This window comes from Orycteropus afer, unplaced genomic scaffold (genome assembly GCF_000298275.1).
Source record: "Orycteropus afer afer isolate SDZICR_OR568_19922 unplaced genomic scaffold, OryAfe1.0 scaffold00273, whole genome shotgun sequence".
Lineage (NCBI taxonomy): Eukaryota > Metazoa > Chordata > Mammalia > Tubulidentata > Orycteropodidae > Orycteropus > Orycteropus afer.
In genome coordinates, this window is record NW_006921860.1 from 3,965,588 (window position 1) to 3,993,307 (window position 27,720).

General features: G+C 48.2%; 1 protein-coding gene across 1 annotated transcript in view; it reads left to right on the plus strand.

Annotated features, from left to right (window-relative positions):
* WDR27 (WD repeat domain 27) overlaps positions 1 to 27,720 on the plus strand; it is a 137,646-nt gene that overhangs the window by 99,766 nt on the left and 10,160 nt on the right. The window contains exons 15-18 of the mRNA XM_007950504.1: positions 1,186 to 1,283; positions 1,380 to 1,501; positions 22,307 to 22,404; positions 24,485 to 24,587. Coding sequence (XP_007948695.1) covers positions 1,186 to 1,283; positions 1,380 to 1,501; positions 22,307 to 22,404; positions 24,485 to 24,587 — 421 coding nt within the window. The remainder of the gene's footprint in view (positions 1 to 1,185; positions 1,284 to 1,379; positions 1,502 to 22,306; positions 22,405 to 24,484; positions 24,588 to 27,720) is intronic.

The following is a 27,720-nucleotide window of genomic DNA, read 5'->3' on the forward strand; positions in this document are numbered from 1 at the left end:
TTTTGGGTGATGTCTTTTCCCGGTTTTGGTATTAAGGTTATGCTTGCTTCATAAACAAAGGACCTCTTTTAAGTGCTGAAGAGCAAAAATGTTTCTTTGAAGACTAAGGTAATCTTGCAAACCGCAAACTGTGGTATTTCCAATCGCATCAAGTGCATGTGAGAGCTGGACAATGAAAAAGAAGACCAAAGAAGAGTTGATGCTTTTGAGTTGTGGTGCTGGTGAAATATGCTGAAAGTATCATGGATTGCTAATAGAATTAACAAATCTGTCCTGGAAGCCTGGAAGCAGTGTAGCCAGAATGCTCCTTGGAAGTGAGAATGGCCAGGCTTCGTCTCACCTACTTTGGTCATGTTATCAGAAGGGACCATTCCCTGGAGAAGGATGTCATGCTCGGTAAGGTGGAGGGACAATAAAAAAGGGGAAGACCCTCAACGAGATGGACTGACACAGTGGCTGCAATGGTTGGTTCAGATATAGCAAAGATCATGGGGCTGTCACGGGACTGGGCAGTGTTTTGTTGTGCTGTACACGAGGTCGCTCTGAGTTGGAGATGACTCAATGGCACCTAACAATAATGTGTATAATAATCTCTCTCGTTTGTTCATGATGATGACTGTGTATTAATCTCTGTCTCAACATTGACTGCAATTTCCCACAATGCAACAGCCCCCTCCCACTTCCTCCCCATAGTTACCTCTTCCCTGTGCCCTTCCCTGCATACACTCCTGCCCCCTGAGCTGTCTCCCTGTGCATACACAGCCCTTCTATTCTCCCGTGATTGATCTCTCCAAGGAGTGTATCTACCTAGTGTAAATGTTCAGCTCATATGCTGCTTTTCTTTTGTTTGGCTGGAAGCCACAGGAGTGGGTTCACTTTCCCACTTGAAGGGCAGCTAGGGCCTGTAGTCTCAGTGGCTCCATCAGGCTCTATCAGACCAGCAAACCTGGTTCCCCCCACTTTTTTTTTTTTTTTTAATGATTTTGAGTTATGTTCCATATTGTTCTAAACATGAGTTTCTTAAGAAAAACTGAGGCAGCAACTTGTCCCGGGAGGTGTAAAACACGACCCACACTGTCCCCCTTACTGTGGAATATGAATGCTCCTACCATCTTAGTCTTTACAGGCAGGATACTGAGTCATAATGAAGCATTACCAGGAGATTGATCATCTCCCCCAACCCAGGTATAAACAGAAGAGCAAGTTCCGAGCGGTGCACAGGCTGTCCATGGCGGATGGGGCAGAGATCACCGGCTTCTCAGCAGTAAATGATTTTTACTCCTGTATCCTTTCATGGTCCAGCATTAACTGTAACAGGACTGGGGCTCTTCGTCCCCGCCTAAGAGCACCGAGCAAAGCCCCTTAACGAAGCGTCACAGACATCGTGCTTGCCGCCGGCCGGAACAGAGCCGTAGAGGTTTTTGATCTCAATGCTGGCCGCACTGTGGCCACGATCCCAGAAGCCCATTCGCGACTTGTCCACCAGATTTGTCAAAACAAAGTGCGTCAAGCTTTGGGCAATGGACATTGTTTGTAAAATTATATGTTTAAATCAGTGTTTAAGAGTTACAGGTGTATGAAGCAATCACAAAACCAAACAAACAAAAAAAACCCAAAAACCGAATCTGCTGCCATTGAGCAGATCCTGACCCACAGCGCCCCTAGAGGACAGAGTGGAACTGCCCACAGGGTCTCCAAGGCTGTCAATCTTTACAGAAGCAAAGCCCAGACCACACCCACTGACGTGGAGTCCATTCTGACCCACAGCGCCCCTAGAGGACAGAGTGGAACTGCCCACAGGGTCTCCAAGGCTGTCATCTTCATGGAAGCCCACTGCCTCATCATTCTCCCATGGTTCGGCTGGTGGTTTGAACTTCTGACCTTTTGGTTAGCAGCCAAATGCCTACACCACCAGAGCTCCTTACTGGCCACCAAATGCAGTGCTTATTTTTTAGTGATCATTAAATTATTCAAAGCCTTGATATTTGACCTTAGAAGATATTTTAATATCATGTGGGATGTTAATTTTTGTACTTTTGCATTTGATGATTCTATGGCTCAGTACTTTAATTACTAGTAATATATCCTCATGTAAAATTTGATGGGATTTGTTTTGAGTATTTTGAAGCAGAATGGTAAGTAGATTGAATGACAGTCCAGGAGACTGTGTTGCAACATGAAGCAGCCTTGGAGAATTCATAGCTCCCCTTTTAGGTGGAGGGCACTGGGCCCAGGGGCACTGTTTGAAGATGGATGAAGGGGTGAGCATCCTGCCCATCACTCTTCATCACTACATGGTGATGAGCTCCAGAGTCCCCAAAGAGCATGTAAGACATGCAGGCAAACTGTTTCATTTTAGAACTGAAACTTGTTTTGATTTCTGATCTCTTGGGAGTGGTTTCCATGTTAGAAGTCTTAGAATGCTTTGTGAAACGTGTATTATGACTCAAAGGTGTTTTACTGAGTGACTTCTTCCTGTGTGGGTTAGAAAGACTTTGTTCTCTGTTGCTGTGGTCTGTTGTTCCAGGCTGAATTTAAGCTTAGGTTCCCTGGGACATCTGTGGTGAGTGAGCTGTCAAGTCCGGTGGTTGGCATGGACAAGAAAAGAAACACAAATCCTGGATGTGGGGTTAAGTGATGTCAAAGCAGATCATGTCCTGATGTCCCTTCTGGATACGTGGGAGCTAGAGGTGTTGGCATCAGAGGAGGAAGTTTCCCAGGGTGTACTGGGAAAGGGTCATCTGACTTCACATTTAGCCATGGAGGTAGTCTGCAGAACTGTCTTCTGAAGGGCTTCACAGAGGTGCAGAGGCTGGGTGCCCAGGGATGGGGTGGATGGGTCCATGGTCACAATCAGGGGCCTGGTGATGTGACAGATGGGCCCAAGGTCACAGCCAGACATCTGATGATGGGGCAGATGGGCCCAAGGTCACAGTCAGGGGCTGGTGATGGGGTGGATGGACCCAAGGTCATGGTCAGGGGCCTGGCGAGGAGCTGGGTGGGCCCAAGATCATGGACAGGGGCCTGATAATGAGATAGGTGGGCCCAAGGTCACAGTCAAGCACCTGGTGATGGGGTGGATGGGCCCAGGGTTAGTCATCCGCCTGTGATGTGGTGGATGGGCCCAAGGTCATGGTCAGAGGCCTGGTGATGGGGCAGGTAGGCCTCAGTTCATGCTCAGAAGTCTGGTGATGAGGCCTAAGGTGATGGTTAGGGGCCTGGGGATGAGACAGGTGGGTCCAAGGTCATGATCAGGGACTTGGTGATGGGGCAGATGGGCCCAGGGTCAGTATCGACACCTGGTGATGGGGAGGAAAGGCCTAGGGTCAGTGTCAGGGCCTGGCAGTGGGGTCAGTGGGTGCAGGGTCACAGTCACTTCTTGGCAGTGGGGTGACGGGCTTGGGGTGAGCCTCAGGGCTCAATGTTGCACCCTCAAAAGTTGATTAGTTCGGATGTATCAAATAGTGATGGCAGAAGGTTTCCAGTTTGTAGGACACTATGGACAATACCAGCTTGGACAGTGGTTGAAGAAATACCGTGTGTGTGTTTCCCTTTGCTTGTACTGCTTCTTCGTGCATGGAGACTGAGTAGGAATATTCACACACACTGTGGTAGGTGCCTGGGTGCAGGCAGCGGTGTCGGGGTTCTGGAGCTTTATGGTGCTATTAAAGGGGAGGGTTCATCACATGAGCCTGTGCCCCCCGCCCCGAGCTGTAGGTGTTAAGTCTGCCAGGGAGAGCTGGGAGGCCTGGGAGACAGCTTTGTGATAGCACACAAGGATAGGACCCTGTTCTGGGAGTCAGTAGCCACATATTTTGCCATAATTCACAGTAAGATCTGCCAGATTGCATGGGGTCGAACTGATGAACAGGCTGTTTCCTGGGCTTTTAGATCAATTAGTGAAGTGAGACCGTAAGTATGTAAACTTGTCTAACCCGAATACCTCTCTTACCTTTTAGGTTTTGTGATTTCCTCTGTATACCACCACCACTCATGGGTACCACTCACTAGCATCTCCTTGTGTTGTTGGTGTCAGTCGATTTCCGCTCATGATGACCCCACGTGTGCAGAGTGGAACTGTTGCGTAGGGTTCTCAGGACTGGAATTCGGCAGGATCACCAGCCCTGTCTGAGGGCCTTCTCCTTGTTCACTGACCCTCCACTTTACCAAGCATGATATCCTTCTCCAGAGAATGATCCCTTCTGACAACCTCACTAAAGTAGTCAGACTTTGTCTGACCATTCTAGCTTCCAAGGAGCATTCTGGCTGCATTTCTTCCAGGACAGATTTGTTAGTTCTTTTGGCAGTCTGTGGTACTCTTAGCATTCTTCTCCAACACCACAACTCAAAAGCATCAACTCTTCTTCAGTCTTCCTTATTCGTTGTTTAGCTCTCACATGCATATAAGGCAATTGAAAATACTGTGGCTTGGATTAGGTGCACCTTTGTCTTTAAGGAGGCATCTTTGCTCTTCATCATTTGAAAGAGGTCTTTTGCAGCAGATTTGTCCAGTGCGATACATTGTCTGATTTCTTGACTGCTGCCTCCATTGGTGCTGATTGTGGATCCAAGTAATAGGAAGTCTTTGACACCTTCCATCTTTTCTCCATTTATCATGATGTTGCTTGTTGTCCAGTTGTGAGGATTTTTGTTTTCTTTATGTGGAGGTGTAAGCCATACTATAGACTGTACTCTTCAGTCTTCATCAGTAAGTGCTTCAAGTTATCTTCACTTTCAGCAAGCAAAGTTGTGTCATCTGCACAATGAGTCTTCCTCCAATCCTGATGCCATATTCTTCTTCATATAATCCAGCTTCTCGGATTATTTGCTCAGCATACAGGTTGAATAAATATGGTGAAAGGATACAACCCTGACACACTCTCTTTTTTATTTTAAAACATGCAGTGTCTCCTTGTTCTATTTGAATGATAGCCTCATGGTCTATGTACAGATTCTTCATGAGTACAATTAAGTGTTCTGGAATTCCCATTCTTCAATGTTATCCACAATTTTTTTATGATCCACACAATCAAATGCCTTTGTGTAGTCAATAAAACACAAGTAAACATCTTTCTGGTATTCTTTGCTTCCAGCCAAGATCCATCTGACATCAGCAATGATATCCCTTGTTCCACATCCTCTTCTGAATCCAGCTTGCATTCCTGAAGTTCTCTGTCAATATGCTGCTGTAACTGTTTTTGAATTATCTTCCATATGATTTCGTGTGTGGTATTAATGATTCTATTTGATAATTTGCACATTCTGTGGGATTACCTTTCTTTGGCAAAGAATACCAGAAAGATGCTGGCTTATGTTTTATTGACTATGCAAAAGCATTCGATTGTGTGGATCATAACAAATTATGAGTAACATTGAGAAGAATGGGAATTCCAGAACACTTAATTGTAGTCATGAGGAACGTGTACTTAGACCAGGAGGCTGTCGTTCAAACAGAACAGGGAGACACTGCATGGTTTAAAATCCAGAATGGAGTACATCAGGGTTGTATCTTTTCACCATACTTATTCAATCTGTATGCTGAGCAAATAATCCGAGAAGCTGGACTGTATGAAGAAGAACATGGCATCAGGATTGGAGGAAGAATCATTAACAACATGTGATATGCTGATGACACAACTTTGCTTGCTGAAAGTGAGGATGACTTGAAGCATTTACTGATGAAGATTAAAGAATACTGTCTGCAGTATGGACTACATCTCAATATAAAGAAAACAAAAATCCTCACAACTGTACCTATAAGCAACATCACGATAAATGGAGAAAAGACTGAAGTTGTCAAAGGCTTCCCATTGCTTGGTTCTGTGATCAGTGCCAATGGAAGCAGCAGTCAGGACATCAGATGACAGATAGCACTGGGCAAGTCGGCTGCGAAGGACCTGTTTCAAGTGCTGAGGAGCAAGGATGTCTCCTTGAGGACTAAGGTGCGCCTGACACAAGCCATGGTTTTCAGTTGCCTCATATGCATGTGCGAGCTGGACAATGAATAAGGAAAACTGACAAAAAGTTGATGCTTTTGAGTTGTGGTGCTGGCGAAGAATGCTGAAAGTGCCATGGACTGCTAAAAGAACTAACAAAGCTGCCTGGAGGAAGTGCAGCCGGAATGCTCCTTGGAAGCGAGAATGACCAGACTTCGTCTCACCTACTTTGGTCATGTTGTCAGAAAGGACCATTCCCTGGAGAAGGATGTCATGCTTGGTAAGTTGGTAAGGTGGAGGGTCAACAAAGGAAGGGAAGACCCTCAACAAGATGGATTGACACAGTGGCTGTGGTGATGGGCTCAAGTATAGCAAAGAATCATGGAGCTGGTGCAGGACCGGGCAGTGTTTCATTCTGCTGTGCACAGGGTCACTGTGAGTCGGAAATGGCTTGACAGCATCTGTCAACAACACCTTTCTTTGGAATGGGTACAAATACGGATATCTTCCAGTCAGTTGGCTAGTGAGCTGTCTACCAAATTTCGTGGCATAGACAAGTGAGTGCCTCCAGCAGGACATCTGTTTGTTGAAACATCTCAATGAATATTCCATCAACTCCTGGACCCTTGTTTTTCATCAGTTCCTTCAATGCAGCTTCAACTTCTTCCTTCAACACCATTAGTTCTTGATATATGCCACCTCCTGAAATGGATGAACGTTGACTAGTTCTTTTTTAGTACAGTGACTCTGTGTATTCCTTCCATTTTCTTTTGATGTTTCTGAATCATTCAATATTTTGCCCATAGAATCTTTCAGTATTGCAAGTTGATGTTTGAATTTTTTCTTCAGTTCTTTCAAGTTGAGAAATACTGAGCATGTTCTTCCCTTTTGGTTTTCTAACTCTAGGTCCTTGCACATTTCATTATAATAATTGACTTTGTCTTCTTGAGCTGCTCTTTGAAATCTTCTGTTCAGCTCTTTTATCATTTCTTCATTTGCTTTAGGTACTCTCCACTCAAGGGCAAGTTTCGGGGTCTCTTCTGACATCCATTTTGGTCTTTTCTTCCTTTCCTGTCTTTTTAATGATGTTTTGCTTTTTATCATGGACGATGTTCTTGATGTCATCCCACATTCCTCTGCTTTTCTGTCATTGGTGTTCCATGTGTCAAATCTATTCTTTACATGGTCTCTAAATTCAGGAGGGATATATTCAAGGTAATATTTTGGCTCTCGTGGACTTGTTTTAATTGTCTTCAGCTTCAAGTTGAACTTGCATATGAGCAGTTGATGGTCTGTTCCACGATCAACTCCTGGCCTTGATTTGGCTGAAGATATTGAGCTTTTCCATCACCTCTTGCCACAGATGTAGTCAATCTGATTCCTGTCTACTTCATCTGGCGAAGTCCTTGTGTGTAGCTGCCGTTTGTCTTGTTGACAAAAGGTACTTGCAATAAATAAGTCATTGGTCTTGGAAAATTCTATCATGCGATTTCCCTCATTATCTCATCACAAAGGCTATATTTTCCAACTGTTAGTGATTCTTCTTTGTTTCCAACTTTTGCATTCCAATTACCAGTGATAATCAACATATCTTGATTGCATGTACTGTCAGTATCAGACTACAGAAGTTGTTAAAACTCTTCAATTTCCTCATCTTTGGCTTTGGTAGTTGGTGCATAAATTTGAAAAATAATAGTATTAACTGGTCTTTCTTGTAGGTGTGTGGATACTATTCTATCACTCATAGCATTTTACTTCAGGATAAATCATGAAACATTCTTTGTGATGATGAATGACTTGCCATTCCTCTTCAATTTGTCATTCCCAGCATAGTAGACCATATGATTGTCTGATTCATAATGGCCAAAACCAGTCCGTTTCAGCTCGCTACTGCCTGTGTTCCATTTCATTTTGACAACTTCCAATTTTCCTAGATTCATACTTTGTATATTCCATGTTCCACTTATTAATGGATGTTTACAGCTATTTCTTCTCATTTTGAGTCATGCCACTTCAGCAAATGGAGGTCCCAAAAGCTTTACTCCATCCACATCATTAAGGTCGGCTCTACTCTGAGGAGGCAGCTCTTCCCTAGTTGCATTTTGGATGCCTTCCAACCTGAGAGGCTTATTTTCTGGCACTGCATTAGACAATTTTTCAGAGCTATTCATAATGTTGTCCAGTAATATATCAGACAGTGTTTCACTGCTATTCATAAGGTTCTCAGTGGCCAATACTTCGAGAAGTGGATGGCCCCTTCCTTCTTCTGGGTCTGTCTTCGTGTGGGAGCTCCACTGAAACCTATCTGCCGTGGTGACCCTACTGGTATTTGAAATACCGGTGGCATAGCCTCCAGCCTCAGAGCAACACAGAAGCCAGCACAGTACGACAAACTGACAGGTGAGTGGTCGTCTGGGTGGGTTCAAACCACTAGCCTTTTGGTTAGGAGTGTAGGGCTTCACTGTATTTGGATATAGAATATTAATGTCTGATTTGCTAATATTGTTTGAAGCCTTCCGGCAAAGACCTGGGGCTCTAAGATCTGTGAGTACAAATTGTTCTCTTTGCTCCTGACCATTGTGGTGCCTGGGAGCAGTTGTCTTAGACGGGGAATGTTTATGTTCATCACCATTAACCGTCACCGACAGAAGGCAAGGGGTGTGATTCTTTAGACAGAAATGAGGTAAGTCTAGAGGCAAACTGGTTTCTTGGAAGGATTTGTCAGTCATGGATTTTGGTGGTTAAAATTTGATAAATGGCATTTTGAGATTTCAAGTTTGTTTTCTTGAAATGCAGTCAGCAGTCGGGGAGGGTGGCTATTTCTGTTTAGGTATCTCCTGGAACTGTCTTCAGGTGTGTGTTTGATGAGTTTTTCTAGACTCTCTGTGAGTCATTAGTTTGTCCAGAGCAGTGAGGGTTGACTCAGTTGACCAAGTATTGGCATCTGGAGTTAAAACGTTTTAGTCATCAGGGAGATGTGATATCGTATTGGATTTCCCTTTAATGTTGTGAATTAAATACGTTTTAGACATGTTTATTATTGTGCTTTATGAAACCTGCTATTCTTCTCTCTACAGTACATTTGGAAAAGGATCACTTTGTTCATCTAATTTTTCAGTTTATTGTGCAGGCCTCTCAGGAGAGGTAGCCAGTTCACAGCCGACGATGATTCGTGTGTGTTAGAAATGGCCCCGGCCTTGCCCTGGTAAAAACTCACTTTGTCTTTCACTTGGTCTGTCATTTATTTCTTTCTGGGGTTTGCAGAGAGACCTACATACCGGCTCTCGGTTGAATGCTTGGCGTACGAGAGCTGAGGCTGACAATTTTCTTTTGAGTTTGTCTCCCACATTTGTTAAAAGGTGTTTAAGCTGTTTAAATTGAAAATATAAAATACAATTTTGGAGTTTTAAATACTTTTTCACTTATAACTTAAAAAACAGAACCCTAGTTTTAAAATAAAAGAGCTCTGGTGATACAATGGTTAAGATACTTGGCTGCTAACTAAAAGGTTGATGGTTCAAACCCACAAGCTGCTCTGTGGAAGAAAGATGAGGCAGTTGGCTCCTGTAAAGATGTACAGCCTTGGAAACCCAATGGGGGTTGCTGTGAGTTGGAGTCAGCTTGATGACAGTGAGGGTTTTTTTGTGTGTGTGTGAGTTTTAAAATAATGATGAAGACAATCCTTTTAAAGTTAAATAAGCAGGATTTCTTTTTTTTTTTTTTTTCCCATATTTTCAAGAGAAGTTATTTAATTTTTTAAAGTGGTGGGGGCTATTTTGACTGACATTTTGTAATTATATTGTTTCTTTTCCTCTGTGTTCCAGTTTCACAATGAAAGAGTTTTAACCTTGTGGTGCAGTGAATTGATTGCTAGGACCCTTCCAGCTGTGCTCTTTGTAACTCCCACCAGATGACTGGGTACATAAAACTCACTGCTGTTGAGTCGATTAGACTCATAGTGACCCCTCCTAGGGTTTCTGAGGTGGTATCTCTATGCAAGTAGATTACCCAGTCTTCCTTCCGAGGAGTGGCTGGTGGGTTTGAACCGCCAGCCTTCTGGTCAGCAGTCAAATGCCTTAGGCACTAGACCACCAGAGCTCCCTGGGTGGGACTATGCAAATGTGAGGTGCTTATAGTCCACCAAATTATTAATAATGTAAATAAGGTGCATGGCAATGTAGGTGGGACTGTGCAAATAAGGTGTATGGAGCCTTAATGTGGGGATTGGTCAATTTCGCCACCTCACTCAGCTTAAAATGAGCCATGTCAGAGGCAGAAAGGGGGATCTCACTACCATCAAGAAAGGAGAGCCAGGAGTAGAGCACATCATGTGGTCCTGAGATCCATGGGCTGAACTTCCTCGACCCAGGAGACAGAGAAAGGCTATGCTAAGGCAGGTGAGAGACACTGGAGACAGAGATGGTGTGATAGTTGGAGCTTGGCTGGACCACAATTCTGAGTGGTTTAAGTGGTTGTGATGTGGGTTATTCCCATGATGGGATTGTAGATATATGTTTTGAGCAGCCAATCCGTTGAAAGGGAGTTTCCTTAGGGGTGTGGCCTGCTTCCAATATATTTTTGGACATCCTGGGAGAAGAGACACTCTTCTGTGGACCGGGATCCTGTTGTATGGCCTGCAACTGTCTGTGAGTGAACAATCCACCATTTGGCCTGGAGATCTTGGATTCATCATTCATTAGAGTCAACAGCCAGTACACTGCCTGCCAACCTTGAGCTCCTCAGCCCCTGCAGCTGTGTGAATCAGGAAAAGCTTCCAGCTTGACTTTGAATCTAAGAACTTGGGACTTGCCAGCTTCTATAAGTGTGTGAGCCATTTTCCTAAGATAAATTTCTCTCTCTATATATGTATATATAAGCTTTACTGGTTTTGCTTCTCTAGAGAACCCAGCCTAACACAGATAGTGAGAGACAACGGTAGAGAAACTGCAGTTGCAATAGCAGCAGAGCCAAAAGACCAGCCTGAGACAGGGCCCACGGAGTGAGAGGGCCAACCAGCCCGGGATGGAGCAGTGGGCTTCCTGGCCCACAGAGCAAAAAAGCTGAGTGTCTTACAGGCAGAGCTAAAAGAGCTTTGTAACATTTGCCAGAGCGGAACAGAGGCCAGGCTGAGGGGCTGAGGGCAAAAGAGAGGTGTGCCTGTGGCCATGGCTGAGAGGAGGCTGTCCTGATTAAAGAATTATATCCTGAGTGTCCCTGAACCTGAGTTGTAACCTGTTCCTTCCCATAATCGCGAGTATTGTTTGTGAGTTCTGTAAGGCTACTGCAATGAATTATGGAACCTGGCAGAGATGTAGAGTGCTGCGGAGGGACGGCTGGTGTCAGAATTGGTACAAAGGTTGGAGGGTGGTGGCATGTCTGACTTCCCTTTACAGGCTGTGGATGTTGCTCTAGACCTTCCTCCTCCTCGTGAAGGTGGAGGAGGCCAGCAGATGCAGCCCCCACACCGTTTTGCAACCCTTTTGCACACAGCCCTTAGGTCTATTGCAAGGATTAAATAGGGTCATGCACGGATTGCTCTCCGCACCTGCTGATTCCTGATAGGTAAACCTGTGAAGGCTGCTGAGCATCAACCTGGAAACTGGATTCTGCACCCATCTGATCTCATTGCTCCCGTGAGTGAGGACACACGGGCCACACACATGGTGGCTGCGGCGAGGACACATGTGCCATACGCACGGTGGGTGAGGCGAGGACACATGCCACACGCACGGTGGCCGAGGCGAGGATGCATGCCACACACACGGTGGCTGAGGTGAGGACGCACACCACATGCATGGTGGATGAGGTGACACATGTGCCACACACATGGTGGATGAGGCGAGGACACATGCCACATGCTACATACATGGTGGCTGAGGTGAGGACACATGCCACTCGCATGGTGGCCGAGTCAAGGACACGTGCCACATGCATGATGGCCGAGGCAAGGACACATGTGCCACACTTCACATGCACAGTGGCCAAGGCAAGGACATGCCACATGCATGGTGGCAGAGGTGAGGGCACACACACCACACGCACAGTGGAAAAAGGCAAGGGCACATGCGCCACATGCATGGTGGCCGAGACAAGGACACACGTGCCACAAGTGTGGTGGAAGAGGTGAGCACATATGCCACACTCCACACACACAGTGGCCCAGATGAGGACACGTGTGCCACACGCACGGGGGCTGAGGCGAGGACGCAGGTGCCACCAGCTCAGTGGAGAGGAGGAGCTGAGGTGGAAGGGATCTGATCAAGGTGGGGACAAGTGATGTTCCTGCAAAGCAGTGTCACTGGAGCCACGGAATGGTATAAACCAGGCCCAGGGAGCAGTGGACACAGTGACTGGGAGAGTTGGTGAAGATGGTTTGAGCTGGAACGTCCCATTGCTTGCCGATGGCCAGATGCAATTTCAGTGTTTTAGGTACATAATCCAAACTTGTGGTGTTACGAGGATTTTGAACGTACTTAACATGGGGGAGCAGAAAGGTAGAGTTGACTCGTTAAAGTTTCCAGGCTGGTCGGGCTGGCCTGGGAGTGCAGTGGTCTGTGCTCTGTGCACTGAGGATGGGGGAAGTGTCCCTGTGCCCATGTGCTGACATAGGGCTGGTCAGGGGCTGGTCTGGGAGTGCAGTGGTCTGTGCTCTGTGGACTGAGGATGGGGGAAGTGTCCCTGTGCCAGGAGCAGGTTCCCATGTGCTGACATAGGGCTGGTCAGGGGCTGGCCTGGGAGTGCGGTGGTCTGTGCTCCGTGGACTGAGGATGGGGGAGTCCGTGGGAGCAGGTTCCCGTGTGCTGATACTGATATCGGCCATGATCATGATCACAGGTCCTCAGGAGGCCTTTCGGGTAACCCCACTGGGGGCGTAGCACTACTGAACACCCTAGGATAATGTACCCCTTGTCCCTCTACCTCCTACCACACCCAGAGAAGTACACCTTGCCCTCGGTCATCGGTGAACAAGTTGAGGCACAGAGGCACCCCTTATAGGTAGTGGTGTTGGGCCCTGATCTCTGGGGTAGGGCCGTGTCCTTGGTGGGCTCTTTCCTTCCCTGTCACCATCCAGGCTCCCAGGTGCCTCACATGGACCCCACTTACCCTGATGACGTGGACCATGTATCCCTGTGACTATACCAGTGTAACTGTGTCCATGTGAATGTGTGTCCCTCTGGTTCATCCTTATGTCCCTGCGTCCCTGTGACTGCATCCGTGTGCCCCTGCCTCCCTGTGACCCTGTACCTCTGTGATGGTGTGTCCCTAGGACTGTGTGTCCCTGCAATGGTGCATCCTTCTGATGGTGCATCCCTGTGACTATGCGTTCTTGTGACCCTGTGTCCCTGTGACCCTGCTTCCCGTGACCCTGTGCCCCTGTGCCCCTGCATCTGTGACCATGCATCCCTGTGATCCTGTGACTGTGTCCCTGTGATCCTGTGACCCTGCATCCCTGTGACCATGTGTGTCTGTGACCCTGTGTCCTGTATCTCTGTGACCCTGCATCCTGTGACTGTTCAACCTGTGATGTGCAACCTGTGACCCTGTGACCCTGTGTCCCTGTGACCCTGCATCCTTTTGACCCTGCATCCCTGTGACACTGCATCCTGTGACTGTGTAACCTGTAACCCTGTGTCCCTGTGCTCCTGCACATCCTGTGACCATGCATCCCTGTGACCATGTGTCTCTGTGATCCTGTGTCCCTGTGACCTTCCTTCCTGTGACCATGCATCCCTGTGACCCTGTGTTCCCATGACCCTGTGTCCCTGTGGTTCTACATCCTGTGTCCCTGTGACCCTCCTTTCCATGACCATAAGTCCCTGTGACCCTGTTACCCGCATCCTGTGACCCTCTGTTCCTGTGACCATGTGTCCCTGTGACCCTCCTTCCTATGACCATGCGTCCCTGTGACCCTATGTCCTATGACCCTGTGTCCCTGTGACCCTGGATCCTGTGACCATGTGCCCCTGTGACCATGCCTCCCTGCAACCCTGTGTCTTGTGACCCTGTGTCCCTGTGACCATGTGTCCTGTGATCCTGAATCCCTGTGACAGTGTGTTCTTGTGACCCTGAGTCCCTGTGACCCTGTATCTCTGTGATGTTGTGTCCTTGGGACTGTGTGTCCCTGTAACTGCTGTGTGAAAGCTGCCAGGAGGAAGAGTGGTGATTGGTTTGGCTCTTTGTTGTTTGCGGTACTTTGCGTGTGGCTGGTCCATAATTGTCAGCGTTCCCTCCTGGCTGGTCCATAATTGTCAGCCCTTCACTCCTGGCTGGTCTGTAATTCTCAGTCCTTCATGCCTGGCTAGTTCATAATTGCCAGTGTTCCCTCCTGGCTGGTCCATAATTCCCAGCCCTCTGTTCCTGGCTGGTCCATAATTGTCAGTGATCCTTTCTGGCTGGTCCATATTCTCAGCCCTCTGCTCCTGGCTGGTCCATAATTGTCAGCCCTCCACTCCTGGCTGATCTGTAATTCTCAGTCCTTCATGCCCGGCTAGTCCATAATTGTCAGTGTTCCCTCCTGGCTGGTCCATATTTCTCAGCCCTCCACTCCTGGCTGGTCCATATTTCTCAGCCCTCTGCTCCTGGCTGGTCCGTAATTGTCAGCCGTCCGCTCCTGGGTGGTCTGTAATTCTCAGCCCTTTGCACCTGGCTCGTCCGTAATAGTCAACGTTCCCTCCTGGCTGGTCTGTAATTCTCAGCACTCTGTGTGTACCTGGTCCATAATCAGCAATAAATAATGACCAGACACAAATGAGTCCAATGTTGGGTGTTTCTTCAAGGCTCGCTTTGATGCGGACTTTGTTTTAGCTTTTTGTGGATGGTGTCTTGGACCCATTGCATGTAACGAGCTAAGTCAGAATCTGCCTGAAGAGGTCTCTGTGTTCTGCACCTGCTTGATCGCTGTCAGCTGCCGTCCGGTCAGCTGTGGCTGGTGCTGTCTCCTGTGTCACACGAGTCCTCGTCCAGTGCTGAACCGTTTGAGTTGTTTTCACAGGTGTGGATTAGAATGCATCTCTTTTCTGAGTTACAACTTCACGTTCCTTGCTTCGGTTTGATTGTTGGAACGAGTGAGTTGCTCTTCAGTGTCTGACTGGCACCAGTTGCCTTCAGGTCACCCTTGACTCCTGTGACCCCATGTCTGTCAGCGTACAGCCATGCCCCAGGGTTCCTAGTGGCTGAATTGTTACGGGTGTGGATTAGAATGCATCTCTTTTCTGAGATAGAACTTCACATTCCCTTGAAGGCTCTGGGTGACGCGCGGGAGAAGAAGGCAGCCCCGGATGTCCCTGCCGACACGCTCCCGCGTGGAAGGCAGCCACTATGTGTGTCGAGTGCTGCCTGCAGGCCCGACGTGGTTCTGGTGCTCACTGCGTGCTGGCTCAGTCCTCACGGCAGGCTTATGGACCTCGTCAGTCCCCAAGACCACATGTGCTGAGAGGCAGAGCCAGGAGCCTGGAGCCAGGCTCAGAGTCTGGGCTCTAAGTGAGTCTCCAATCCCATGACCCCAGCCTGCCTTTGATGATGAACACGGATCTGGGCACGTTGTGGTATGTTGTGGGGCCACGCCAGGCTGTTGGGACTCCCAGGATGGCTTGAGCCGCAACTTCCTGTCATTGCACCCATTATGGGGAACACTGGGCCCCTTGGAGCAGTGGTGAGCTGGGTGCACCATCCTATCCAGGCAACCTTGAAGCCTCACGGCAGGCAGAGCCAGCCCCCTGGATCGGCGCACTCTGTCACACGCCCATCAGTGGGGGTGGGTGACCCTCCTGACTCAGCCTTCACAGGGCAGGAAGCTCAGGATTGGCTGTTTTATCAGAGCCCGAAGGCGAGCTCCCAGCACCATTAGCACTGTTTGAGTGACATGATGAGGGCAGTGGTTCAGTGGAGGGTTTTCACCTTCCATGCTGAAGGCCCAGGTTTGATTCCCAGCCAGTGCACCTCTCGTGTGAGCACCACCTGTCTGTCTGCCTGTGGAGGCTTCCATGTGGTTGTGATGCTAGACAGGTGTCAGCAGAGCTTCCGGGCTAAGATGGCCCAGGAAGAAGGGCCCGGTGGGCGGAGAGGCCTGGTGCTCTCCTAGCGTCAGCTGGTGAACACCCTGCATCCCAGAGGTCTGAGCAGCTGCTCTGGGAAGACGCAGCATTGCACAGTGTTTCCTTCTTTGTGCGTGGGGTCACCACGGGTTGGGACTTGATGGCAGCTAAGGACACTTTAATTATAACTGCACAGTTTGCAGTGGTCAGTTTCTGCATGCTCACAGATGTCCGTGGTGGTGTTGGTGCTGTCTGCCACAGTTCTGCCATGGCTTTCTGTACCGGTGGCCTGGGGGGACATTGTGACCCATGGCTGCCCCCCAGACAAGGGCAGCAAGAACACATCCTGGCTCCAGTGCCTGCTGTGTCATTTTCATGAATCACCAGCTTTATGCTGATTAGAAAGTTGGTTCTCACAAAGGCTTTGGATCCCGTGGATTCAGCTGGGGCAGACTTGTTGCTGTGACACCCAGAACCGTGGTTGTGTGGTTGTAGGAAGAGCAGGGGCAAAGGTGAAAGAAGCACCCAACTGCGGAGGACACGCTTCCCCCAACGACGGATGGAAAGTCTTGTGGGAACATCGTGAAATCCCCTCTGCGATTTGAAATGCTTATGTTGTCCCTGTTCTTAAACTGAAAGAGCTTGAAGGGACTATTACCGAGCAAACTTGCCACCTCTTCTGACTTCCATGTGCTGTTTGGATGTCAACTACCAGCAATGGCACTGCAGCTGCCCTGGAGGCTGCTGTGGTCCTACTGTGACCACACTTCCCGACGCCCTTGAGACACATGTGCCCCAGCGGACAGGCTCCTGTGTCGGACCAGGAAAGTTGAGCAGGCCAAGGCCACCCTCACTGGCGTGTGTGTCTCCATGGATGCCATGAATGGGAATGGGTTTTATTTCTGTGAGGTTCTCTCCCCACCTGAAGTCTGTCTTGAGCCTTGAGTTACAGGTGCACAGCTGGCTCCCCTCATGCAGCTTGGCCTCAGCCCCCTTCTCTCAGTACTTGACCTCACCTGGGCCAGCCTGGTCTTACCTCTGAGACCCGTCCTGCTCTCAGGCGGGAGGGTGCAATGGTCGGCTCGGATGGAGCCTGTGCCCTCCCCACCCCTCAGCCACAAACCCCACGTTGCCCCCCATTAGGGGCCCAGCACGCTGTGAGCTCAGCCTCTGACTCCATCCCATCGACCCCTCCAATGGGGAGATCCTTCTGTTCCTCACAGGCTTCCTGGCCATCGGTCCCCTCCAGGCGATGCTGTGGGAGCTTGCAGGATTGGTGCTGGGCCCTCGGCCACAATCTTTCCTGTTCACACGCGTGGTGGCTGGCTCTCCTTTCCTCCTCACACCAACATAGTGCCCCCCCCCCCACGGAGCCCATGGGCCACCTTCCCTTCATCTGTGGATATAGTGGGCGCACACAGTCCACAGGCTGCCTCCCCTCCATCTGTGGACTCAGTGGCCCCCTGCGGAGTCCACGGGCTGCCTCCCCTCCATCTGCGGGCACAGTGAGCGTTTTCTGTCCATCTGCCTCCTCCCCTCGGCTGGCTGGGTGATGTTTCTCCCTTCAGCCCTGACATAGTCTCCTGGAACGTGGGTTCAGTCTGCTCACGGGCCAGTCACTTCTGCCCAGAGCCCACAGGCTCTTCTGCAGTGTGGGCGGTGACTGACCTGTGGAGGGGTGACGCTGCATTCGGACTTGGAAGATCCATTTTTGCTTTCCCAGCTGGCCCTCTGGTAGCTTCTGCCAATGCAGATGCAGCCCCAGCCATTAGTGCCCCTCTTCCAGGCATCTGGTTTCCAGTTCACGGCCCCTCCAAGCTGAGAGACACCGTCTGGCTGAGCAGCCCATGCCCCGCCTCCTCTCTTCCGGCCCCCTGAGGCCTGAGTTCTCCCTCAGGCTCCCCCCTCAGTCTCTCCTCCTTCCCTTGTGCCTTTGTTTCTCAGGCACAGGCTGGTGTCCGATCCTGCAGTTCTCACCTCCGGGACCACCTCTCTCCTTGCTGTAGGTCACAGTTGCATAGAAACCCATTGCCAACAAGCCTTTCCCGACTTGTGGTGACCCCACGTGTGTCAGAGCAGGACTGAGCTGCACAGGGGCTTCTTGTCTGGGATCGTTACGCAACCAGAATGCCAGTCCTTCCTTCTGTACTGTTGCTGGCTGGCTGGAACCTCTCTATCCCGTGGGTTCACCTGAGCACGCTCTCTGTCCACACGGCTGGGTCTTGAGTGTGCACACGCAGAAGTAGGCTGGGTCAGGAGTGGACAGTCAGGAGGACAAGGATGGCACTGGTGGACTGGAGTGACAGCAGGTGTCTCCTTCCTGAAGACGGTGTCCCTGTAGCTGAAGTATGCATGAAACATAGTCCTGAGGACATGCCCACCAGATGGCGTGAGGGAGCCACCCTTTGCCCCCAGATGACAGTGGCCAGTTCCCAGTGGTCCCTGGTTCCCTCCCTTGCTGCGTGATCCCCTCTGAAAACGGTGGTTAGTTTGGGAGTTTTCTGCATATTTACTGTAGGAAGCAGCTTAAAACACCTACCATATGTGGCAGCATTGTGTGATGACTGTGAAGCACCCCAAACCACCTCAGGGCCACGTGGTCTTTGGAGATGACGGTGCCTTGGAATCATTGTGCTGTGCTCTTGGATGGGAGGTGTCATATTAGCAAAAATAGTGCTGAGGTTTCTTGTGGGAAAATAGCTGGTTTTACTTCCTGAAAATAAACATGTGAATGGTGTAGGATGGAATGAGAGGGAAGGGAGTGAGGTTACCAGGGTTTACACTGTTTTAATGGCTTGTTTTTCTTAACTTCTCTTAAATTCTTGTCAAGTTACACAGTGCTCATTAAAGTGTCCAAAGAAACCATAGCCACGTAGGAGCTGCTAGTCATGGGCTGCCCTCCGAGGATATCCCGATACCCAAGAAACGCCGAGGGCAACTGGCCCCACTGTGTCCCATTTCCAGTAACCTATAAAATCGCCCCTTGTGATTCCTTGGAAGCCTGTTAACCAGCACAAACCCAGCAGTCACCACCGATAATGCCTGCCCCTGAGCTCCAGCTCCTGACACCACAGTGACTTCTGAGAGCTGCCCTCCAGGCCTGTCCTTCCACCAGACAAACAGTGTCAGGATCCTTGTTGCACTGACAAGAGTACCGCCACGTCGACAAGGGACAGGCAGTTCCCTATTTGTGAATTGTGGTATAGCCGTCTGATTTATTTCTAGAGCAAGCATACAAAGCTATTACTATTTACAGAAATCTAAAAATCGTGAGTTGCCATGAAATTGGCTCTCACTCGTGGCGCCTCCATGAACCACGGTGAAATGCCACCTGGCCTTGTGCCAGCTTTGGGATTGTTGGCATGCTTGCCCCCACTCCTGTGGCCATTGCATCTGTACTTCTCATGAAGGGGCACCCTCGTTTCTGCCCACCCTCCGCTTTACCGAACACAGCGTGCTGCAGGTGCTCATTCAGTAGCTGGTTTTCAACCCCGACTGGCTGCTTTTCTTTTTTCCTGTCTCTAGATAAGATATTTGCCGTTTTTGATGTAAATATATAATCCTGGACGGCTCATTTATATTGAAAAACTGAAAAATGTGTAAAGGTTTAAATAGTTTTTTTTTTTTAAATTGAGATAATCATATCACACAGAAGATTTCAGATGTGGAAATCTAAATACTCACCTATGTTGATACTTGGCTCTGTTGGCCTCCTGCCTTTGCTCTCTTTTTAGAGGGAAGGAGCAATTGTTGATGATGAGGCTCTACTCCCGACCATCTCCTCTTCTTGGGTGGGACTCTTGCCCACGTGTGCTTCAAACACAGTATGTGATGGTGTTTAATGCATTGCACTCTTACCTTACAGCCTCAAACTGTGCACGTCCCCGTACTACTTGGGTCCCACTCCTCATCCCATGTCTGCCTTTCATTCACGTGGATACGGTTCGGTTATACATGTGTGAGTCTCCCTCTACCTACTGCTTAACTGGACTGGCCGCTTTAGCATGTGGTCTTTTTGTTGTCTGTAACCCATCTGTCTGTTGTCGTGCTGTGGTGGCTGGTGTGTTGCTGTGCCATCGGAAGCTATGCCACTGGCCTTCCCAGCGCCAGCACGGTGACCCGCGGTAGACGGGTTTCAGCAGAGCGTCCAGATCGACACAATCGCCTTCCGTGAGTGAGCCACTGAAGACCTGGGGGCCCCACAGAACGCTGGCCACCGTGCTTGCTCTGGACACGTCATCAGGAGGGCCAGTCCCTGGAGAAGGACCTCCTGCTTGGTGGAGGGTCAGCAAAAGAGGGCAAGACCCTCAACAAGATGAGAGGACACAGTGGTTGCAGTGGTGAGCTCAAGCATTGGCGATGATTGTGAGGATGGTGCACGACCAGGCAGTGTTTGGTTCTGTTGTCACAGGGTCACGTGAGTCAGAACCAACATGATGGCACCTCACAACTACAACTAACTATCTGCCTGTCTACCTACCTACCTGTCTATCTGTCTGTCCATGCATCATCTGTCTCTATCATCTTTGTCAGTCTACCTGCCTACCTGTCTATCTAGCATCTGTCTGTGAGTCTGTCTGTCATCTCCCTCGCCTTAGCATCTGCCTATCTATGCTTCATCTGTCTATCTATTTTTGTTATCATTCGTCTCTATATTCTTTCTCAGTGTAATGATCTTTCCAGCTCAGCCTTTATTCAGGTGTGTGCTTCTCGCCTTGCAATGCATGAGTTCATTTTGGATGATAGCTTGTCGCCGGTGTTTGATTTTACAGCATTGTGCTCAGAGCACATGCTCTCTGTACTGATTTTCTTGGTTGAGATTTTGTATTTATTCAGAAACTTGAACTCTGTGTTTTCTTTTCAATGGATCTTTAATGTGTATATAAAGAAAGTGTTTTCTTAAGTGTTAGGTATATGTCCTCATAGGTGTCCATTGGCTCAAACTTGTTCATTGCATTCACATTGTTCAGACTGTTCAAATATTAGTTGTTTGTGTGCTTGATAGTTTTAAGTTAGGGAGAAAGGTGTATTGAAATCACTTACTGATTGTAACCTTGTCAGTTTCTAATTATATATATATTTTTTTGCTTTATGTGTCTAAAGGATATGTTATTAGACACACCAAAGTTCAGAGCTTTTCTGTTTTCATTTGGAGCTGTCCCTTTCATCGTTGTGGAAGTTCTTTGTCTCTGTCGTCTTTCTTTGCCTTGTGGCCATTTTTTCTAGCTCTTATATGCTCAGGCTTTCTTCCTTTCACTTGGTGTGCACTGTCCCTCCCTCTTTTCTCCCAGCGTTTTCAGATAAGGCTGGCATGACTGGGCTCTGTCCTCCGTCTGCCTGTCCTAGGGTGTTTTATTGACTCCCGTAACTGGACTCTGTTATGTTATTTTCATGTTATACTATGACTATCAGGCTACCTGCACTTGAGAGCAGTTGATCACGTAATTAGTGTGTGGCGTGAGGTAGCCGTGGCGCAGTGCGCAGTCCCTCTGTGAGCAGGTCTTCTGACCTGTGAATGGTGGAAGGTGGCTCCTGCTCAGGAAGGCTGCTAGGAGGGTTAAATGCATGGTGCTTAGAGTGTTCCTTGGCACAGAGTTAGACCCAGGCCGCAGTAGCTTCTTGTTACTGAACTTGGGGAAGACTGTGTCCTGTTGGTGAATGGAGAGTCTTCTAGGTGTGTATGTGTTTTAAGCATAAAGGCTTATGAATGAACTTAAAATACTGACGCAATAAATAGAAGTTGGAAATCGTTGTGAACCAGTGTATTTAATCATGTTTTGGGCCAAATGGTTTTGCTGATGACATTTGATGGAGTTCCCCACAGTGACATGTTTGAGCTCACACGGCACTGTGACAGCAGCGTGGGACTAGACAGGCCAGGCTATGATTAGAGATTAGGGCCCGGGTATTAGAGTGAGTGGCATGTTGTGGGGCAGGGCCACCTGGCCTTCTGGGAGCCATTCCAGGCCTGCTCTGTGTTGGGATAATTGGCCAATTACCAGGTGACCTTTGAAGTCACAGTGCCTTCCTGAGGGCATCTGGAGGGAACTGATCTACTGTGGCTTGTGGGAACACTTAGCATACATTTTTGTCTCTTAGTCTTTGACCACTTTGTAGCTATGTAACTTGCAACATTGGTGCTCCTGCTTGGAGTTATCCGTCATGGGTAAGGTCAGAGTGCTCCCCTATTAATTACGCTATATGGATGCTTTTGGAGTCCAATTCTGAAATAATTGTAAGTTAACAATCAGGCAGTTTTCATTTTTCGTGCTGATTGACGTCTTCTTAGGGCGATGCATGCTGATTCCACCCTTGAGCACCTGGCTTTCCCTACAGGGATCACCCTTTGCAGCCCAGCAACCCGACGCTTACAACCTTTTCCTCACCGTGGCCGTGGGTGACGGGATAAAGCTGTGGGACCTTCGGACCCTGAGGTGAGGCTTCGCCCACCCTTGAGAGTGGCAGGCCAGAGGGGGCCTGGGGGCTGCTTCTACTGAACCCTGCAGAGGCCTGGGCCCGAGATATTGCGGATCCACTCTTGTCCCCTTTCCCACACATTGCAAGGTGTGGTTAGTCCACCCACCCTGCCCAGTCCAACAAAGACGGATGTGTGGACATCAAGGTCATTTACAAAGGTAAAAGCATAGGCTGTCCAGAGCTCTGTCCCCTGTCACAGGTGTGACATAGGAGCAGAAACCCAGGTAGGCTCAGGGTTGGAGGTCATGGGAGGTGAAACCCAGGGTCGGAGGTCATGGGAGGTGGAGGGAGGCTGCTTACTGCAGGTGCCCCTGCTGCCCACACGCCACAACCCCTCTCCAGGGTGTGCCTTCCTGTGTCTCCTTGACATGGCCTTGGGCTCAAGCCCTCCCTGCTAGCGACCTGATAGTGACTAGAAGGAGCAAATCCAGCAGAGGCTCAACCCCAGCAGCACCCTCGGCCCGGGCTTGAGCCCTCCCGGCCAGGCGGCTCCGGCTGCTCCTTCCTCCTGACGCGTGCTCTCCTTGTTTCTTGTCGGCTCCTGTGAAGGAGTGCAGGAGAAAGCACAGACGCACGGTGACAGCCGGCCTGTGCTGCTGGGGTCGAGCCGCTACTGGGCTTGCTACTGCTTGTCACCATCGAGGCACCATGGACTCCTGGCCACCCGTGTGTTTCCAAGCTGTAGTCAACAGAAATTACTTTTCTGAAGGAATGAAATGTGTGTTTTTCATTGTGATAAAATACATGTAGGAGCTCTGGTGGTATAGTGCCTAAGGCATTTAACTGCTAACCAGAAGGCTGGTGGTTCAAACCCATCAGCCACTCCTTGGAAGGAAGGTTGGGCAATCTACTTCCATAGTGATACTGCCACGGAAACCCAAGGAGGGGCTGCTATGAGTCAGATCCGGCTCCATGGCAGTGAGTTTTTTTTTTTTTTTGCTAAAATACATAGGAGCTCTGGTAGCATAGTGGCTAAAAGCACTTGACTGCTATCCAGAAGGCTGGCGGTTCAAACCCACCAGCCACTCCTCGGAAGGAAGGTTGGGCAATCCTACTTCCGTAGTGATACTGCCTCGGAAACCCAAGGAGGGGTCGCTATGAGTCGGGGCCGACTCGACGGCACATAACAACAACAACAACAACAAAATACATGTAACAACTTTTGCCATTTTAATGATCTCGAGTGTCCAATTCAGTGCCCTGAATCACATTCACATTGTTGTTCAACCATCATACTATCCATTCCCAAATCTATCTGTGTATCTGTATCTGTCCACTATCAATCATCCCTCTCTGTGGTGCTCTTTCTATCGTATCTGTTATCCTAGCTATCACCCATCTGTGTGATTCTCACCTATCTATTATCTCTCTATATAACTATCATCTCTCTAACCAGCCAGCCAGCCAGCCAGCCATCTGTGCAACTGTCATCTGTCTGTCCATCCATGCATCTGTCCGTCCATCCATCCATTCTAGTTGACAAAGAGAACTTGAGCAGCGTGTTCTGCTCCCTGTCTGATTACTGGAATGGGCACTGAAGCCCCCAGCTCACTGTGTGGAAAGACGCTGCCCCACTCTGAGTGTCTGCATCAGGCTCTCTGTTGACCATCCTTCATGCCCGTGTGACACCCAGCCTAGTGTGGGCAAGTACCTGTTGAAAGCTCTTTTAGGGATTCTCTGGTTATCCCAATCAGTGTGGGAGGATCTCGCAACAAAACGCATCAGTACCCTGATCTTTGTAGAATATCAAAGTTTTGCACAGCCCCTTATAAGTAGTTAGTTGTACAGTTTCACCCACCTCAAAGAAGTCTTTGGATCACCAATCTAAATAATTTATGATTTTAAATTGTTTGAAAAATATTATCTGTAAAGTTCTGAAGAGCAGCCTGGTTCTTGTTTAATAATCTTCATACATGAAAAGCTCTCTCAGCGGCAGCTTGCTCTTTTTGTAATAAAAAGAAATTAGTTGGTTTCCTTCTCCCAGTTGATGTTAAAAATTTGACACATTTTCTCCTGGTGTTTCCTTTTCTTCTGCAGGTGTGAGCGTCGCTTTGAGGGACATGCAAACCGCTGCCACCCATGTGGGGTTGCCCTCAGTGCCTGTGGGCGGTATGTGGCCTGTGGTGCGGAGGACAGATACGTAGGTACCTTAGTGGCACGTGTGTCATCTGGATCCCTCAAATGCAGATAGGGTTCCTTTCCTGTGTGTGCTGTTGTATATTACTGCTGTTAGGATAAGGACCCATTGTAAGCCTGGCAAACCAAAAAAACCAAATTCACTGCCATCCAGCCCATTCTGACTCATAGCAACCCCCTTTGGGTTTTTGAGGTGGTAAATCTTAATGTAAGTAGATTGCCCAGTCTTCCTTCTGTGGAGTGTCTGGTGGGTTTGAACCACCATCCATCTGGTTAGCAGTCAGATGCCTTAGGTACTATGCCACCAGAGCTCCTTGTAAGCCTGACAGTCAGTATTTTGAGATTCTAACACAGTAATGGTATTTTAATAATAATACAGTGAGTGAGGCACAAGAGACCCTCATCTGTTCTCCTGATTTTGAAACATCTAAACCAAAAACCAAACGCACTGCCATCAAGTTGGATCCGACTCATAGTGACCCCTCCTTTGGTTTCTGAGGCAGTATCACTACAGAAGTAGATTGCCCAACTTTCCTTCCGAGGAGTGGCTGATGGTTTGAACCGTCAGCTTTCTGGTTAGCAGTCAAATGCCTTAGGCACTATGCCACCAGAGCTCCCTTTGAAGTATCAGTCGTTCATTTATCCATTTTTCATTTCTGAATCATAATGCTAATATTTATTGAATGCCTACTATGGAAAAAAAATCATTTTTAGGCACTGCGATTTCTCTGAATCGCAAGATTAATAAATAAAATACCAGATCACATCTATGTAGCTGAGGATGTTCCTTTTCCAAGTTAGATCCTTTAGGGAAAATGTGCTTGTTCTAACAAAGTGCCCTATTCACAGTTTTATAAACACATACACACATATTGTACATTATACACACAGATGTTTGTATCTCATAATGGGTTTGGTATGTTGTTGTTGTTAGGTGCCGTCGAGTTGGCTCTGACTCATAGCAACCCTGTGTACAACAGAACAAAACACTGCCCGATTCTGTGCCAGCCTCACAATCCCTGGGTTTGGAATAGACACTAACAAGACCCCATTTCCCCTTAATATATTTGAAAAAGTATTAGACTCGATGTCTGGGGATGCTGTAACAAATTACCCTAAACTTAGTGCTTAAAACAACCAGAATTTCTTCTCTCATAGTTCTGGGGGCCGGAGTCCAACTTCGAGATGTCAGCAGGGTTGGGTCTCCCTAGAGGCTCTCAGGGAGTCTGTCCCATGCGCCTGCCTTTCCTCTGCTGGGCCCTGGCATCCTGGGCTTACAGACTCGCCCCAGTCTCTGTCTCCATCTTCGCACAGTATTCCCTCCTGTGCTGTTGTGCGTCTTGTGTCCACACGGTGTCCTCCCCATATCTCTGTGCGCCTTGTGTTCACACTGTGTTCTCCACATGCCTCTGTATCTCGTGTTTACATGGTGTCCTCCCGTGTCTCTGTGTGTCTCATGTCCACACCGTGTCCTCCCCTGTCTGTTTGTGTCTTGTTTCTTAAATCTCCCTCCCCTTTCTCTTATTGAGACACCAGTCATCTTAAAACCCTCACTTACATCCACCACGATCCTAGTTCCAAATAAGGGTATATTCACTAGGGGTTAGGACTTGAACATGTCTCTTTGAGAGACACAGTTTAACCCATTAAAGGTTGACAAAGGTTATCAAAATCAAAAAGACATAATGAAATTTCCAAAGATGAAAGAAAATCACAATAATTTTGTGGAAAACTCACCTTCTTATTTAAATGAGCTTATTTTCTCCAGTTTAACCTGTGAGTGGAATTTACAAAGCATTGAAACCTAGTTTATTTAAGCTTAGTGAAACTTTCAAATAGGAAAAGTTACTATAAAATGACACTTGTTCATAGTTGCCTAACCCTGCTCCCCTGAAATCTTCCTTGTCTTTGGCTGTGGTAGACACATGAAGTTCCTCTCTGAATGAGGTCGTTGTGATCACATGAAACAGATAGAAGTTGATATTCCATTTCTGCAAAAAAATGGTACTTTCTAAAATTTAACTACCATGCAGCTAATAAATAATCTGCAAATTTAATGAAATGATTTAAAAGATGAAAACAAGTAGCACTTATCTGGCACTGTGAGGGTAGCATTTATCTGGCGCTGTGAGGTGCTTGCCGCCATTTTGGATGTGCGCTCTACGTCAGTGACTTTCATTGCAGTTTTGAGGACAGACTGCACCAGCACCCCCACCACCAACCAAAGAATTGGATTTTGGCTTTCTGCCTAACATGTTTCTCTGTGTTCAGCCGTTCACTCAGAGCTCTGTGCACCAGTCACTTCTATCCATCAGATTCCATTTTGTTTCTGAACATCTTACTGCATACGACATCTCTGGGTTATCAGATAGAATGTCGAATCCTCATCAACTTCAGAGGCTTGAGCAGTCCCTGTGTGCATTGCAGAAGAAATACTAAGTACACAACTGTTCTAGAAGTAAACGGAGTACGTTGCATTTTCTTGAATTCCCTTTGGTCCTTTTTTTTTACTCATCTTCCCGGTGAGTGCAGGTCTCAGGCAGGTCCCTGGGAGAGGCGGTGCAGTGGGGAGCAGTGCCTCATCTGACCGGCCATCTTTGTCATGCTCTGCAGCACGGGTTGGCCATTCTTATGTCATCAGTGCCCAGGTCAAAGTCTGACAAAGAAAAAACCTTCAGGAAATATTTTATGATAAGCACCAGGGGAAAGGGGAAGGCCCTCGATGAGGTGGATTGGCACAGTGGCTGCAGCGGGGGGCTCAGTGTAGCAAGGATCGTGAGGGTGGTGCAGGACAAGGCGGTGTTTTGTTCTGTTGTACGTAGTGTTGCTGGAAGCGGAGCTGGTAGGACGGCACCTGGCAATGCAACAACCACAAAGGGACCAGCATATTTTATTTTACCTTTAATGGTATTTATCGCATTATTCTAACACCTCCCTTGACCAGCCTCGGACTTGGACCGCCCTCCTTTTCTGGCCCTGAAACCACAAAGCTTCCACCATTGACATCAGCTCTCTGCACTTGCATCATTTTGGAGCCAAGTCTTCTGCCAGTTAAATTGAATGAAACAAAAGTTATTGTAGATAGATCAGTTTTCCCATTTACCTTCAATATGTTTTGCTGCAGTTGCATATTCTCA